At 39.7% G+C, this 19,310-nt stretch overlaps 1 protein-coding gene across 1 annotated transcript; it reads left to right on the top strand.

Moving 5' to 3' along the window:
* Positions 1–8,671: 8,671 nt before the first annotated feature.
* Positions 8,672–10,914, top strand: LOC125383654 (toll-like receptor 4). Its single transcript, XM_048402351.1, has one exon. The coding sequence runs from the start codon at positions 8,672–8,674 to the stop codon at positions 10,865–10,867; it is 2,196 nt and encodes a 731-aa protein (XP_048258308.1). The 3' UTR covers positions 10,868–10,914.
* The last annotated feature ends 8,396 nt before the right edge of the window (positions 10,915–19,310 follow it).

The raw sequence follows: 19,310 nt of genomic DNA, 5'->3' as shown, positions 1-19,310 counted from the left end.
AGATCCCTTTGTATCCCACGTGTTGTTCCCGTGACAATATCTGCAAAATTACTGATGTGTATTAAGGCAGTAACTGTCACGCGCTGTTCTTCTCTAACCACATAATGCCTAGAACAGCATCAGTACTGGAGTAGTGACAGGAATTCACTGTGAAACGAGTAAGAACTGATCCAGACGCATATAGTTCGTATAACATAACGGATATTTTTAAGACCAGTTATTCAGAGCTTAAACGAAACTTGCAACGTACTTTGATTTGAAGACAATCGCACACGGAAACAGTATATAGTTATAAGGCTGCATTGCATCGCCACGTTTGTGTATCATGTGATAGTCACGTGCACAAAACAATATTTTTCCGGCTGGAGCTAGCCGGGCGAGTCGATTATCTTCCTGTTTTCAAGATATATATGTGTGTATATATATATATATATATATATATATATATATATATATATATATATATATATATATATATATATATATATATACAGTAAACCAGGTTTATAACGAACACGCTTATAACGAACTGACGGATATAACGAACTTAATTTGTTGTCCCCACTATTTGCTTTTGTTATGCTGTATATATGCTTATAACGAACTACGGTTATAACGAACTAAAATTAGTGCCCCCTTTGAATTCGTTATAACGGTAGTTTACTATATGTACTGATGGTGCAGCTTTTCATACTATTTCGTAGCATTACAATGATATAAACTAAAGACTTCCAAACCAATTCTGACGAGTGCTTGCTTGGTATCTTTACATAGAAATTGGCTTTTCATGCCTCTTTCGGGATATAACATGTGTATTTGTAACATTTTATGAGAATCAGGTATTTTTTTCGTGCCCCCTGTCCTCAAAAGGATTGCCTATTACATTAAGACCTCGGTTAAATTGTTTCTAATTGCGCTCAGATCGGTGTCAATATTTTAAGTAAAAAATGGCCCGGAGAGGATTCCTTAGGTTGTCACTGAGCACAGCTTGAGTCTTCAAAAGGCACAATGTATAGTAGCATAAAAAGTGATAACCTAAACTTTAAATATTATTTAAACGTACTGCAGAAGAACGTTTTGGTGAGTCTTACGTAAGTTTGGAGCTTGTAACCATAACCTACCTAATGAAACTGGGAGAGAAAAATACCTTTAACCGAAAGGAAATGTCCTCTTTGTAAATTATCTGACATAGGTGATGAATTCCATTATTTATTTATTTGTCCATCTTTAGAAAACGAAAGAAAACCTTTTTACACAGATTCAACTACATCAAACCCAATATGCATAAATGAATGTACTTTTCAATAATTCACGATTAGGAACATTGAGAAAACTGTCCCAAATTAGGTAAAATCATCACGTCATTGTTTAAACCTATACAGTAACTCTCCCTCTTATTGAATTGCACATATAGTGCTACCCTAGTAAATCTGTATAACATGCATGCATGCTCGGCAAAGTTTTCTAAAAATCTGTTCTATATTTATATGTATATGTATTATGTTGTTGAAATATTTTGTACCTCTGATGCCGCTGAGAGCGGCCTTAGTGTAAATAAAGGTTCAGTTCAGTTCAGACCGGTGGCGATTAAGTGATGGTCATCATTATGGATTGGTCAATCAAGTAAATGTGATGATCAGGATTAGTCGAATAAAAGTGGGAAACGGGGAACAATGTGTCCCCAGCACCCCATTGCTCGTCGTAAGAGGTGACAATTTGGAACCCATGGTGAGTTCGATTTAGAATTGATCCCCGGCAACCTATGCTGGTCGTAGGAGGCGACTGAATGGGTCGGGTGGTCAGACTCAGCGTATTGGTTTATTGCGTATTGTCGCACCCGGACGGCTCAGATCATTGCTCAGATCAATCAATGGTTTGATTGTCACAGACTCGGTTATTTACAGGCCACCACCTCACAGCTGGCTTATTACTTGAATAGTGAGGCGTTATAACAAACAAAGCATGTTGTAACAATCATATTTGCATCTAGTCAGTTATGAACATGGAATGTAAACAAGTGATCATTAACTACACCAATTGTATGTCGGAACATGCATCTGTTCAAACAACAGTTGTGTTTTTCCTCATGTATCTTTTATCTGTTGAACAACTATTTGTACAGTTAATCTTATTTGTTCCTCGATTTTGAAAAGGAAGGTGAAACACGCATTTTAAGATTTTGATATTTAAACCTAATCACGGAAGTTAATACTGAGGAAGCTTTTGGTTTCAGTCATGTTTGCGGAGTACACTGCGACACAGTTTGAAGGACACAGTACACTCATGTCATGTAGACCACACTGGTACAGTTTGGGTATAAACCATTTGTCAAGTGCAGAAGTGGATAATGTGAGTCCATATCTGATTTTTCCCTCAACACTGTTATTACCTTTGTGATTACTTTTACTGGCTTCAGATTGGTCTTTTCCGTACATCTATTCAGCGGTTGCATACATGCATATAGGTACAGTTCATTATAGCCTAGATATGTATTTGGGTGAGATAGATGAAAATGAATGATGATTATAGTCTTGATAGGTTCATGGTTACATACATACATATGAGTGGCCACAGTTCATTAAGTCTAGGTATGTTCATGGGTGAGATAGATGCTTATGAGTGACAACAGTTTATTACAGTCTAGATATGCTCATGGGTGAGATAGATGCATATGAGTGACCACAGTTTATTATAGTCTAGGTATGTTCATGGATGAGAAACATGTATATGAGTGATCACAGTTTATAACAGTCTCGATATGTTTATGGGTGAGATAGATGCATATGAGTGACCACAGTTTATTATAGTCTAGGTATGTTCATGGATGAGAAACATGTTTATGAGTGACAACAGTTTATTACAGTCTAGATAATTATTATGTTCATGGGTGAGAAACATGTATATGAGTGACAACAGTTTATTACAGTCTAGATATGTTCATGGGTGAGATAGATACATATGAGTGGCCACAGTTCATTAAGTCTAGGTATGTTCATGGGTGAGATACATGTATATGAGTGATCACAGTTTATTACAGTCTAGATATGTTCATGGGGGAGTTAGATGCATATGAGTGACCACAGTTTATTAAAGTCTAGGTATGTTCATGGATGAGATACATGAATATGAGTGACAACAGTTTATTACAGTCTAGATATGTTCATGGGTGAGAAAGATGTATATGAGTGATCACAGTTTATAACAGTCTCGATATGTTCATGGGTGAGATAGATGCATATGAGTGACCACAGTTTATTATAGTCTAGGTATGTTCATGGATGAGATACATGTTTATGAGTGACAACAGTTTATTACAGTCTAGATATGTTCATGGGTGAGATAGATGCATATGAGTGACCACAGTTTATTATAGTCTAGGTATGTTCATGGGTGAGAAACATATATATGAGTGATCACAGTTTATAACAGTCTCGATATGTTCTTGGGTGAGATAGATGCATATGAGTGACCACAGTTTATTATAGTCTAGGTATGTTCATGGATGAGAAACATGTTTATGAGTGATCACAGTTTATAACAGTCTCGATATGTTCTTGGGTGAGATAGATGCATATGAGTGACCACAGTTTATTATAGTCTAGGTATGTTCATGGGTGAGATACATGTTTATGAGGGACAACAGTTTATTATAGTCTAGGTTTGATTTTTTGAAAATATTTAAAAGAAAAACGATTTTCATGAGAAGGAATCTGCATGTAACATTTCAGTCAAGCAATATCAGAGAAGATATGTGTAAGCATGGTCAACTGTCTTTCCACTGCAAAGGTCAAAGTCGGGTTTCTGGGGGTCACAGGGTCACGTACCTTATTTCCCCCAGAAATAGACCCCGCGTTAAGGGGGATGTAAATCCCCAGCCCTTGCCTCAATGGCCTAAGTAATGTCTGTTTTGGCTTTGACAAGCGAAGGGGTAATTGACGTACTTGTCAATTTGTCCAAAACGCTGCCTCGAGGTCCGTGGTCAGTTAGGGTCACCTGAACCTGGTCCGTTACTTTCTTGTCACAAGGTGTAGGACCATTTAGAATGCAAGTTTGGTTTCAATGGCAACCAATTGCTAAAGCCTTTTTTTGCGCTTACTTTCATTTTTATTGCCCATGTCCGCATTTTTGATTTTGTGAAACTGTTATGCTGCAAATGTCGACTCAAGGTCAAAATACGCCTGGAACGAAAGTATATGCTAGTCCAGACTAGTAAACACATTGTACACAAAAGTTTGATATATTTAAATCGCTGGATTGTCTCATCGAGACCCGGTTATTTACATACGGCCTTCAGACAGCTGGAATATTTCTCATTGCGACGTTAAACAAGAACAAACAGCAAATGCTGAAACGACCTATTGATGTGTCGCATCAACACCAAATTAACACCTTATCGAAGTCCAGTGAACAAAGTTTAGTCAGTTCTGTTTGTTAGTGACCCGTGAAGATTCCGGGGTAGAATAGGTCTTCTTTGGTTAGTTGTTGAACGCCGCCCGGGAACGATGTCACAACCAACACAGGTTAAATTTTACATACAATATGTGACAATACTAAAACCATGTTACTGTTCTTTGTCGTCGCTTAACAGTAAAAGGATAATGGAACCAAGTAAACAAACCAGTGATTGAATTATGAGTAGAGACCCAGGACATAAGGGTACGGTGGCACATGATCTGCTTGGTGACAGCTGTGACCACTTGATTCCCAATATAACTGTATCTGACAGAAATGTACTGAAAACATTCCAGCGGTCAGTTTTTAAGACATGGAGAGCGAAGAGTCTTTTCGTAAAAACTAAAACTAAGTGTGAATATTTTAAGTGTTTTGTTTATAAATGAAAACAAAGTCAAATTATGTTTTAAAGTCTCTTTGCTAAGAAACCGCATGTATAGAAATTTAGAAACATTGATATATGTTTCCATCAGATATGTACATGCCAATTAAATAACAACATTAAAAGAAAACCAAAAATGATATAAACTCAAACTGTACTATATTTAATTATTTTCTTCTGACAAACTACAAGACCAGGGGATCGGAAACTGTATCAAGTCGTGTTGGACGATAATATGAAATGGATCATATGTTTAAAATATGAAAACCCAACATAATTTTATTGAAATCATTTAGAATTCTCAGAAATTGGTATATCCAGATAGCTGATATTTTGGTAGGATGTGCTGTTGCAGTGGAATTTGATTCAGATTTTTGATGAGGTTTAGATTAAAAATGAAGCATTTATTCATAAAATTGAAACCAAATATGTCGGGCTCCAATGACATCCATTCTCACTGCTTTATCAAGGTTGCGATAGGTGCCCATTGGCATGTTCCACATCCTTTTAGCTCGCTTAGATAGCTTTAAGGAGTAACTACGTCTGGTCTTATCAAAGAATGTCAACAGATACTTTCTACCAGTGCACTTAGAACCAGAAAATTAATAAATTATCACTTCCGGTTTGACACAGAACATTTAATTGGAATGGAAAACTACAAAGCCCCACAGTTCTAGTTCGGTTTGTAACAAACTTATTAGTACTTCATGTTTTTGCATTATGTCACTTATGGTTTCAGAAAACACGTCCTTATTATAAACTTGAATGACCCATGGTTGGATCTCGTTGTGCAACAAAGCTTTTAAGTGTTTGAATTGTCTAACTTCCGGTTTAAGAATTCTTTTTCACTGCTTTAAAACCTAAAATTTGTAGCCACCTGGTTCTATCTCAGTTTATAAAATTAGTTATTGGCACATCTAGTTTGGATTATGTCCTTTGTTGTTTCAGGAAACAGATGCTGACTATATTAGAACTTCAAAGGAGAAAGTATGACAGCTGTGGCTTACTTTGTAACTTTGATATTTGTACTTACGGTTTGGATTATACCACTTCCGGTATTGAAATAAAGGCTGCCTGCCTAACACTCTTCAACTGAAAGACCTGTAACTTTAGCTCAATTTATTGCAAAGCCTATATTTCTGGATATATGAACCTCACATCAAAAGAACCCATTCCACGGTCAAGAACATTGAAAAGAATGTGGATTGTCACATTGTCACTCTCGCTTTAACAGAAAAACCCCCACCAATTTACATTAATGGAATAAAAAAAAATGACAATGCTTTAAAGCATTAGATGATGCATTAGAGGATGCTTTATTTCTGATTGACAAATATCTCTTGGAAAAAACCCCGACAATTTCTATCACCAACTGCCGAGTTAATGCGATCTGTCGTTTCTTTATTGTTAGTAGTCTCCTTTTCCTCACATTTCTTTTTAAAATCTCGTTTCGCCTCTCAATAACTTCCAGGTTTGTTTATCGTATTTTTTCGAAGAATATGTAATCGATGAATATTTAATTCGTTTTTTGACTGAACCTTCCTCATCAAACCACCCTGGTTGTTTATTTGCAGCCTTTAAATTAGTCGGCGTCTTTTCCATGTCCGCACTAATGATCTGAAATATAGTAGACAGTTTGTCAGCAGCCTCGTTTACATTTACGAGAAAATCAAGAAAGCTGTCAATTATTGCTTTTGCTGGGGGAGAAGAGATATTGTCTATATTGAACTTATATCCATCCTCGGACCACACATATCTGGGAACTTTCATTGGAATTAATGGTTCCTGGACAGACGGTGACGGCGGCTGACTAATAGAATGTAACAATTGACAGAAAACGGGCACGTTGTCAGACTGCGTTCTGCTGTGTACATATAAATCTTTGATAGCATTACAATTGTTTCTAGATACAAGAAAATAGTCTATAAAACTAGTCCCATATGGACATATGTACGTAAAACAGCCTTCCAAGTCACCCGGTTTCTTTCCATTCACAATATGAATTCCCCGTTGTTTACATATATTTAAAAAAATGACAAACCAAACTTATTTATTTTCTCATCTTGTGATTTCCTTCCTTCACAGAACATATCTGTTTCATACATCTCTCCTAGATCCAGCAATTCAACATCACTTTCATTCTCTAAAATGAAATCCTCCTGGGATGCAGTTCGTGCGTTAAGGACCCATGTAGAACCATGTCAATGTCTGTGCCATGCAAGACTTAGTACAAGCTATCACAGTCTCCAATTGATCAATTCCGTCGTCTCCCGACAGATTGCGGTATAGCAGGGACCCTTCCGGAAGCACATACAGTCCACCCAGACTGACAGGTTTCACGTCAGACTCAAGCCTCACAAACACACAGTTATCCCAGTCACTGTGGATTTGTTTAACTGCCGTGTGCTTGCACGTCGCTATATAAGTGCAATAGTCTTGGACGCGACGTTAAACCCCATTTCACCTCACCTCTTGCCTGAATGCCTTACCCCAAACTTTTACATAGATGTTATCGAAGAGGAACTCCAGCATTTCATCTCTTCACATCTCATCATCGAACCCGTCAGATTTACGTACGTCAAAATTGTCACCAAAAACATCCGATATGAAACGTACGTACTTCCTCTATTCGGCACGCCGGTACCTCACATAATTAATGCGGTAATACCGAATACAGCCATCTTTTATGGATCGATATGTTTTTGGTTGAAAAGTTTTAATATTTAGCCTGTCAGTATCAAGCACACTTCAATGTCATAGTAGAATAAATATTAATAAATTATTAACAGAACTGTTACAATACGGCTCTTGCCTTTTAGACTTGGAGCGCTAACTAGTATTTTAAATAAAGTTAAGGTGAGTTGAAATGTGGTTATAAGTCGCGTCCAAAAGTATTGCACTTATAGAGCGACGTGTGTGCATGCACGTGTGTGTGTGTGTGTGTGTGTGTGTGTGTGTGTGTGTGTGTGTGTGTGTGTGTGTGTGTGTGTGTGTGTGTAACAACGATTACCATCTTTTAACATTTTTGGGTATGACTTTTTATTATGAATATTCAAGTAATTCGCTGTGTTTCTTTTGGGCATCTGCTGCACTTCAACCTCAGCTTTTGTTGACGATGTTGCTTGTGACAATGACATTGTTTAAAGATAATTTCACTGATATCATATGACCTCTCACATCAAAACGTATAATTACTATGAATGTACCCAGATAAGAGAGCAACAGTCTGGCTTAACCGTGCACATGCGAGCACCCAAGGATATGATATTGCCAATATAAAACGGATGAAAGCGACAAACATGTTTGCTAAGGGACAATGTCAATAATTGGAGTAGATACACTGTATATTTGTCTGCAAATTACAATTTTCAGACAAATTTCTGATGTTTTCAAGTTTGACTTTTAGGATTTGGATTTTATGTTATGATTTTTCAAATTATAAAAAAATATATTTTCTAAAAAGCAGAGTGCATCAATCCCTGTATAACTATCAAAGGATGGAAGTCTTAGATGCTTTCATTATAACCGTTGATAATATGTCATTGAAACTTCTTTTCTTCTTTTCCAGTCATTATGGCAACGGTCATCGGAATTCTCATAATGGTTGCAGTAAGGATCTCAAAGGTCAACACTCACGTCTGTACTTTCCATGACCAATTAGGCAAACTGTTTGTTGACTGTAGAGGAAGACAACTCCTGCATGTTCCTGACGACCTTCCACGGAATATTACCTCTCTTGACCTCAGTGACAATCAGATTACAGTTGTGAGAAATTTGACATTTCAAAACTGTGGCTGTCTTAAGTACATAAACCTGAACAATAACTCACTTATCACTATGGAGCCTGATGCCCTGGTGGGGGCATTCAGTCTGACCACTCTGCTTCTTGCAAGCAACAAACTGTCGCACAACAACAACTCCTTACCCGAAGGACTTTTCCGTGACCTTGGAAATTTGCATACAATCAATCTTGAGAAGAACAAGATGAAAGCATATCCAGATTTGGTGTTAGCTCCCCTCACCAAGCTCCACAGCCTGTACATTGACCCCGTTCCAGATGCTGTCTTTGGGTCTGGATTCTCCAAACTGACAAATCTCAAAGTTCTCAAGATGGATGGTGGTCATTGTTCTTTAGAAAAAATAACAAATGAAACATTTCAAAGTTTAAATGAAACAAAACTTGAGATACTACTTCTTAATCACTGTCATCATTTAACATTTTGTGAGACTGGTGTTCTTGAGCCTTTGTCCTTCCTAAAACATCTGGAACTAACCAACAATGAAATTGGCATCCAAAATGTTTTACATCTTCTTTATCCTCTCGTTGGAAGGAACATGACAAGAATATGGTTGAACAACACATATATAACCCGAGCTCACTTCAAGGAAGATGTGGATGATCGTATCCTAACAGAATACAGCACACGCTTTTTGACTCAGATATGTGTTTCGGAGTTGTCCTTGAAAGGTAACCGGATATGTTTAATTGAAACAGGTTCTTTATACAAATCCCCCATTCGTGAATGTTTGGAAGTGGTCGATTTTTCAACAAACCGCCTGATTGGAGATGCATTGTTTGTGTTATTTTTTGCAGCGTTCTCAAGACTGAGACACCTTGACTTAAGTCATCAACATCATACATATGATAGAGTTGAGAGCATATGGGAAGAAGCAGAAGGGAGAAAAAAGGGTAACCTCACACTGATGCTTCCCCCAAAACTTCAATATTACGATGCAACAAATACATTTATGTTGTCAGTAACATATGATGAAATCACATTTACAAACACCGAACATCTTGACACATTGCTTTTTGGATACAACCAACAACATGATCGTGCTCGTGTAAAGGGGTTGGAAAATGTAAGTCATGTTGACCTATCTGGAAACAAACTTGGCAATGTTACTGAAGAATTTTTTAAGTCATTTTCAAACGTCAAAACGTTATCTTTGAAACATTGCAACTTACAATTTGCCAACGATGTGCTAAGAGCTCGGAATATATTTGGTGCTCTTAAATTAGTGGAATATTTGGATCTTTCGTTGAATGGCCTACAATTATTCCCATTCATCCTAAATCAAAATAGAATCATTCATCTTAATCTTTCGCAAAACAAATTTGATACTATTCCCATTGTGACAACTACTTTTCCACGTCTCACGCTTCTGAACATGTCATATAATATGATAGGACATTTGGATAAGTATACACAATCTGACTTGGATTCTTCGGCTGAAAGAAACCGTCTGAAAGTCATAGTTAAGGGCAACACTTTTTCTTGTGGCTGTGAAAATCTGGACTTTATCCTGTGGTTGATGGACTCACCAGTAATCTATGAGTCTGACAGGAATTTCCCTTGTATTCAGGACAATGGACAAATAACAAGAACTGTTGAGGTTGTCAGGAATTACATGAGCATCTACCGTCACTGTACTGGTATATGGATGTTCACTCTCACAGTCCCATGTTTGACTGTCTTCCTGACGTCTATTGTAACTATATACCTTATCTCCAAGAACCCAACAAGATTCAAAAACATTCTCATGGGAATACTTTGGTTTGGGGTCAAGTATCTTACTCGAAAAGACTTTTCTTTCACACTCTACATTGGATATTGTGAAGCTGATATTCCTTTTGTTTATCGGAAAATTCGGCCTGCATTAGAGCTTTGTAATCACCCTGTGCGTCTCTTCTTAAAAGATCGTGAAGTACTTCCGGGTCATGACATTGCTGACGGAATTATAGAAGGTATTAACAAAAGTTGGAAGACTGTTCTTGTTGTATCACATGATTTCCTTGAAGACCCCTCTGCCTGGTCACATTTCACCATCAATGCAGCAATATACTCCATGAATGCCCTCATTCCTAACCGGATATTGATCTTACTGGTGGGTGACATTGAAGCAGGGGACCTTCCCCAGTGTCTGTTGAACATGGTTGAGGAGGAATTTATAATACACGTGGACGAGTACCCTGAAGATCAGACAGCGTTGTGGAAACATCTGAGAGAGATTGCAAATTTGAAACAATAATGGCTTAATAAGTGGTATGATAATCGGTAACTAGGCTGGTTAAAAGTGATGCAATGACTTTTTTCATTCGTGTTACCATATACTGATCTTGATCTCTGAAGGTATTTTCTATAGTACCTTACGTCCAGGATGCCTGTTGTGAACCACTTCCGGGGATTCATCTTGGAGTGGATGTACATTATATACAGGTATTTTCTGTATGAAAATTCTGTATGTCACATCCCAGAACCGTCTATTGTATTCGTCTCCAGATGTTTAGGAAGCTTTTTATGAACCACTGCAAGGGATTAATTCTGAAGTGGATATATATTACGTGCATGTTGTACAAAGAATCAGTGCAGTGTTTTGTAAGTGAATATGTTGTGTTTTGCTGAAGTAAACATGTGTTTTATTCACATTAAATTAATCACGGTTTCACATATTCCTTCACAACCCAAACTATAGTAAAACATATTTATATCATATGATTTGAACTGTAACCAATGCATGTCTACAATTGTAAGTCCCCAGAAAACTATGTATGGAGAACGAGGCGATTGAATGGATTAGGTGGTCAGACTCGGTTGATTGATATGAATATATTTTCAGTCAGCGCTTCAAGATTTACTATGTTTTCGTTGAAATGACAACATGAGTTTGTGAATGAATATTGTTTACATATGGCTAATTACTTTGTGTAATTAAGACACAAAGTCATCTAGTTCACTCCTTACAACAAGCTGACATTAGTTAACTATTATGACAGTGGCGTTGGGGTAGCCTAGCGATTACAGCGTTTGCTTATCCTTTGGGTTCGATTTTGCTGAAGTAAATATATCTTTTATTCACATTAAAATAATCACGGTTATACATATTCTTTCACAACCCAAACTATAGTAAAACATAATTTGAACTGTAACTAATGAATGTCTACGATGGCAAGTCACCAGATACTATTCATGATGAAGCTTGGCCAATCTGACCAATGACAAGATACTTATTTGTTTTCAAACATTATCGGGAAGATATTAATTTTGTCTCTATTTGATCATGATATGTGAAAATAATATTAGATGTCATCGCCAGAGAATAACCAATTATCAGCTGAAACAGATTTCTTGTTGGTTGTGGCGTGTTTGATTTGATTATTGAGGATATTGGGGATTTTATGTCATCGCTAAGACGCTTTTGTTAAATCTAAATGGTGTGATCATGATCATCATAACGTAACTCAAATCGCATGAGTTCGTGAGTGAATATTGTTTTACATATGGCTAATTATTTTGTGTAGTTAAGACACAAAGTCATCTAGTTCCCTCCTAACAACAAGCTGACATTAGTTAACTATTATGACAGTGGCGTTGGGGTAGCCTAGCGATTACAGCGTGTGCTTATCCTTTGGGTTCGATTCCCCACAAACATACAATATCCATTTCTGGTGTTCCACGATGAGATATTTCTGGAATAGTGCTATAATCAGCTTAAACCCACAATCGCTCACTCTTATGACCAGATTGAGATTATAGTGTCCTTCGATGCCGCGGAATCCCCACAAGGGCGCTTGCCAGATTGGAAAGGAGGAAAGAAATTAATTGTTCGCCTGTTTCTAAGCTCAGGGCAATATTTAACGACCGCTTCATCCACTTTCCGTCAAATGATCGTTGTGTCACAATCTGTGTCTCGAAACAGCGTCAAACTCTACATGTACTCAACTTGACAATGAATGTATGCTGAGTTTTTAGATGCTAGTGTGGTGTGTAAAGTTCCGGTCCGTGTACCGCGGACTGTGAGAAAATGTTATTGAAACATATGGAAATGTTTGTAATGTTCTATGTTTGGAACCTTCCAGTGGCTGGGTAGGTTTTGGGCCGTGGCGTGTTTGCGGGACACACACGATCGCGATTTTCATCACGCTTTCGTGTGAGGATCGCTCATCATCCCCGATTCCCTGCCTAGCCAATCTCGGAAGCTTGATGACTGTCGCCGCTTGGTGAATATATATATTACAATCACTGACTTTTGCCATCATCACTGTATTTTTGTATTTGATACTGACCACTGCCATCATATTATTAATTGCCATTATATTGAATATTAAACCACCACTCTATTGTTTACTGCCATTATAATTGCTGGTCAGTAATGTGTGCTGATTTGTAAACTTTTTTTGTAATAATTTTGTAATACATTTGTTGATTTTATACCACTTGTTGGTTGTTTGTTGGTTTCACACAGTTCTTTTGCGTGTAGATTTCTGGATTAACATATTGTTTCAATTTAGGAATCGACACGTAACAGAGGAAAAACATTACATTCATTCATTCATTCTATTTGGTAGAGTTTTAGGATATAATTTATTCAACGACATATGATATATATAACATATCCCGTACACATCTTGCTCTCTGTCTCGTTTAAAGTTGTGCATATAACATATCCTCTCTTTCTTGTCTAAATGGTAAATATACCACAGCTGACAATATCATCCTTTGTGTGGTTCTGAATGATGTGTAAAGAACATATCCGTTACATATCCCCGTCGATCCCCCCTCGTCACGGTGCTTACCTTACGAGTACGCAGCCTATGCTGAAGTAACGCCTCACCCACAAAGGAAACGACTCGTTATTGTCAAGAAGTGGATTTACGAGGGTTCGCACTTGTGATGTGGAGAATAACATAAATAGATATAGCGATTGCATTGCGGCTCATTGACTCAAGGCTGCAAGTGACTCTGCAAGTGGACTCACACAGCGTTAGCAACAGTGATAGTAACCTATCAGTTCTATTACACCACTGATCTGACCTAAATACACAGAGGGTATGAAAACAAACATAAGAAAATTAATGCCACGACGCCAGTCTAACACGCTTTCTAGAACATGAGCTCAAATTACCTGTTACATAACCAGCGTCTGTCTTCGCAGGACAGTGACACCGAAGCTGTGACTCGACTTGTCAGAATAGCTCAGAGTAGACTCAGCAGTAATCTTTTATAGGTAAGCTCGGACGTCAAAGTAGGCACAGAAAATCCAGTGATTGACATCATGCATCATTGCATCTACGCAAATGATATACGAAGACATGCATCAACCAAGTCAGCGAGTCTGACCACCTTATCCTGTTTGTCGCCTCTTACGACAAGCATAGTCGCCGTATGATAAACGTAAGGTAATACAATTGTTTTTGGTTTGGTTTGTTGTTTAACGCCGCACTCAGCAATATTCCAACTATATGACGGCGGTCTGTAAATAGTCGAGTCCGGACCAGACAGTCCAGTGATTGACATTATGAGCATCGATCCTCGCAATTGGGATCGATGACATGCATCAACCATGTCAGAGAGCCTGACCACCCGATCCCTTTACTTGCTAAACCAGCAGAGATATTGGGTACCATGAAAAATGAGAATGGATAAAATGTGAAAATATGAGCTTCTATGATTATTCCTGCATTAGTACAAAATAGTATTGATGTTGAATCTGGGGCTCTTCTATGGCCTTCCTTCCTACACGACGTGTGATGCTCATTGTCGGTGTCATGCAATTGGTGGCGTAAACTCAGTGACTATTGAGGACATATCAGGGGATCTACCTGACAATGGGTGAGTGACTGTGGTTTTACGCCGCTTTTAGCAATATTCCAGGAATATCACGGCAGGGGACACCATAAATAGGCTTCACACATTGTACCCACGTCGGACATCGAACCCGGGTGTTCGGCGTGACGAGCGAACGCTTTAACCACTAGGCTGCCCGACCGCCCCGCCTGACAATGGACAGACCATTGTTGGTACCAGAGTTTAGAGGAAGGAGGAGTCAGTTGGTGATCACTAGTTAACATGCAAGTGCCAGGATCATTTTACGTATGACAGTCGTGTGTATTTGTTTTTTTATAACCCAAGTGACTTGCCTAGGGAGACCTGTGATTCAGCGTGGAGGAACGAAGCACAAGACACTCTTAAGGAGACAAGTTGAAAACGGCCACTCATCCAACTACTGTCCGCCGTCAGCGTCACTTAACTTCACCGAATTTGTGACCTTTGCAGTGACATTAACCAATCGGTTAGGTAGGACAACGTATTGCTATTTATATATGCATGCATGTAGAGGCCATTAAAGATCACTGCTCGGACCAGGTTATTCATGTTCACTTGTTTACTGGGGGGCACGGGTGGCACAGTCGTCTAAAGCGCTGCGATTCGCTGTGCAGAGTTGCGTCCCTTGGGCACGCCAGAAACCTATGATTGTGGGTTCGAACCCCTGTTCACCCCGATTATGTTTCTAGCTCAACACCATACCCGTGCCCGTGGGTTTCACCGAGGTGGTAAACGTCTGAGACCTGCATCACTTCGGGCTTTCCTCCCACATAAAGCTGACACGCCGTGATATAACTGGAATACTGTTAAAAGCGGCGTTAAAACCCAACTCACTCACTCACTTGTTTACTGGGTCTGTTAGATACTTTTCTGAAAGATAATGTAACCAGGTAGTCTAGTTAGTGACATCAACGCCAGTACAAATACCATATATTAGGTCCCGGGTGAGGATTCCGTGCGAGAAGGCACCCACACATCTATCAATACATGCACATGCGATATCCGACCCGTGAAGATCCGGGATAGAATAGGTCTTCAACAACCCATACTTTCCATTCATCATGGAGGTAGAGGAATACGCCGAGTAGACACCAGTACACTGACATGCAGTATCCCTACCCCAGAGGTGTTCGAGGTATCATTGAGGTAGAGGAATACGCCGAGTAGACACCAGTACACTGACATGCAGTATCCCTACCCCAGAGGTGTTCGAGGTATCATGGAGGTAGAGGAATACGCCGAGTAGACACCAGTACACTGACATGCAGTATCCCTACCCAAGAGGTGTTCGAGGTATCATGGAGGTAGAGGAATACGTCGAGTAGACACCAGTACACTGGCATGCAGTATCCCCACCCCAGTGGTGTTCGAGGTATCATTGAGGTAGGGGAATACGCCGAGTAGACACCAGTACACTGACATGCAGTATCAACACCCCAGTGGTGTTCGAGGTATCATGGAGGTAGAGGAATACGCCGAGTATGACACCAGTACACTGACATGCAGTATCCCAACCCCATGGGTGTTCGAGGTATCATGGAGGTAGAGGAATACGCCGAGTAGACACCAGTACACTGACATGCAGTATCCACACCCCAGTGGTGTTCGAGGTCTCATGGAGGTAGAGGAATACGCCGAGTAGACAGCAGTACACTGACATGCAGTATCAACACCCCAGTGGCGTTCGAGGTCTCATGGAGGTAGAGGAATACGCCGAGTAGACACCAGTACACTGACATGCAGTATCCCCACTTCAGTGGTGTTCGAGGTATATGGAGGTAGAGGAATACGCCGAGTAGACACCAGTATACTGACATGCAGTATCCCCACCCCAGTGGCGTTCGAGGTCTGATGGAGGTAGAGGAATACGCCGAGTAGACACCAGTACACTGACTTGCAGTATCCCCAACCCATGGGTGTTCGAGGTATCATGGAGGTAGAGGAATACGCCGAGTAGACACCAGTACACTGACATGCAGTATCCCCACCCCAGTGGTGTTCGAGGTCTCATGGAGGTAGAGGAATACGCCGAGTAGACACCAGTACACTGACATGCAGTATCAACACCCCAGTGGCGTTCGAGGTCTCATGGAGGTAGAGGAATACGCCGAGTAGACACCAGTACACTGACATGCAGTATCCCCACTTCAGTGGTGTTCGAGGTATATGGAGGTAGAGGAATACGCCGAGTAGACACCAGTTTACTGACATGCAGTATCCCCACCCCAGTGGCGTTCGAGGTCTGATGGAGGTAGAGGAATACGCCGAGTGGACACCAGTACACTGACATGCAACAGAATACAAAACAAACAGAGCGTGAAAGAATAGTTAATAACCAATCACTGCAGGTATCACCACGGGAACAGCACCTGTTAAACGAAGTGATCTGACACATTTGGTAGGAAAACAACTGCAACAGCCCAGATACTTGAATCTAAAGAAAAAAAACAAATTAGTTTCGTTTACTCACCTCTTTGGAAATATGAATAAAAGAAAAACTGTCGCTAAGATTTCTGCTGTGTCTTGTAGTGAGAGTCGCTTCCTTCTTGTTCAATGTATTACTTCCTTTACCAATCGCTTTCCTGATACTAGATATGACATTGATTACATGACAAGCTTGTCATTTATCTCGCCACAGCTATAAAGATGTCATGATTGAGAAAAGGAAAAGGACATGCTTGTCATTTATCTCGCAACAGCTATAAAGATGTCATGATTGAGAAAAGGAAAAGGACAGGCTTGTCATTTATCTCACTACAGCTATACAGATGCCATGATTGAGAAAAGGAAAAGGACGAAACTAGCACACTGAATTATTATACTTTAAAGACAACATCCTTTATTGACAGCGCCTTTTCATGAAAAGTCATGTAAAGTGCTGCAATTGTTGGTGGATATTTGCGTCCCTCAGCCATGACGCTATCGTTGGGTCGGATCCCATATTGGCCCTAATTATATTTTCAATATGTAGGTGAGGTGAAAAGGGGTTTAACGTCGCGTCCATGTACGTGTATTTATGTGTGTGGCTGCTTGTACTAGTCCGGACTGATGCCGATTTAAAGTGCTAGCTCACTGAGATACCATGCCTCAGTTTAACATGAATACCCCACTCAAACACTGTATACTGACTCCCAGCCGACCAGTCCTTGTTTTAGCCCCACAATGCCGAGCGCCAGACAGGGTAACAACAAGTACCATCTTTTAACGTCTTTTGGTATGACGCGGTCGGGGATCGAACCCCAGACCTTCCGCTGTCCGGGCGGACGCTCTACCATTAGACCACGGAGGCGGTCCATTCAGGCAGGAAGTAGGCATCTACATGGCCACCAATTGTTCTCCCCTTCTTGGTTTCTGTAGCAAGAAGGAAACGTCCTTTTAAGCAATCGGAATCGAGCATTCTTTAATGCCATGGTAGAATTAGGTAGTGATTTATATGAAACACATGCTCATGATATGGTCGGGATCGCAGAATCGACTCCGCTTTAAATTTATGAATATAAAATCTTTTGGGTCGCTTTTAGTTTATGAAACAAATAGTGTTCGGTCACACTGAATGTGAACGAGAAAATACCTTTGATATATACTGTGAGACGTCTACTAAAGCGGACATATTTGTATCCTTTTTGCGAATCGACTGGAAACAGGAATATTGGTTAAATATATGTGACCATGTTTCCAACAGACAAAGACTAAATTAGAAAGAAAACTAAAGTTAGAAATACTAAGTTTGTTATCAAGTCCGTTTACATTCTAGCTAAAGATGGAGCACCCGTGTAGGTGTGCGCTGGGTCACACCCGAGTCACTAGGGGTGCGAATCTCCGGATGAGGGTCGCAATAGGTGACAGTGCAGAAGGAGAAGAGAACGGTTTTGCCCTGTGTGATAAGATCTGCACTTCATTCTTCATACAGATACCTCACTTTATCTGAGACCAGCTTGTCATCCGACAAGTAAACCCTCAACCTCATTTCTGGAGGATATAATTTATAAAGGAAGAAACAGCGTCCTCCTGGCTCGTATTCTGTAGGTGTAGTCATTGGATCATGTTTTAATAAAACATGTGCCGAATCAAAGAGTGCATCTATGTCATATCTGGATAAGAACTTTTCTGACAGGGCCTGACGGTTGTCGTGAACGTGGTCCGCGTGTTATATGAAAAATGTATATCGTCAACTTGATATTCAGTCATACAAGGAATTCATGTAGAAATGACACACATGTTCCTCTCACTGAGGAGGACTTTCCTCGGGGTCACCAGGTATACCGCAGCAGGTAATTCCGAAGTGAATAACATCTCACTCTTGTCTTATGCCTCTTCTTACCCGAGTTCAAATTAGTTTATGCTTTGGTAATGTTCATGTTAATTACTATAGTTTATTCCGTTAGGTTTTCAGTAGCTCCAGCAACAGAAATATCTGCCGGCTCTACCTGGATATCACCAGTACTTGTGAGGGTAGTCTGTCTGGAATTAAGTTCAGGATTACTCTCCACATCACCAGCTAGGACTACTGTGTTTACGAACACACTGGCACCACGAAAGTGGGCCAGAGGCATCATCCGCTTGCAAATACTTATTTTCAAACATGTACATTGTCTCCTTTAAAAAGGAATCTGAATAGCTCGAATTCACCAGAACATCTTTCGTCACTGACGTTAAATTGTAATCTGTCTCATCAGTGTTGTCAGAAGTGAATTCAACTTCCCAATGATTCACAAAGCCATCGTATGCACGATACCGATAAGCGTAACGCTGAACATAAAAGAAACACAATAGATAAACAAAATTATCCGGCGTCCATGTTGTCATGCTTGCGAAGCTTGAATTTGTTCCTGTATCCTGGCATTGTAAAACTTTCAATCTTTCCTCTC

This window comes from Haliotis rufescens, unplaced genomic scaffold, assembly GCF_023055435.1.
Source record: "Haliotis rufescens isolate VD_foot unplaced genomic scaffold, xgHalRufe1.0.p SCAF_26, whole genome shotgun sequence".
NCBI lineage: Eukaryota > Metazoa > Mollusca > Gastropoda > Lepetellida > Haliotidae > Haliotis > Haliotis rufescens.
Note: the sequence above shows the minus strand (reverse complement) of the source record. Positions and strands in the feature narration are given on the sequence as shown.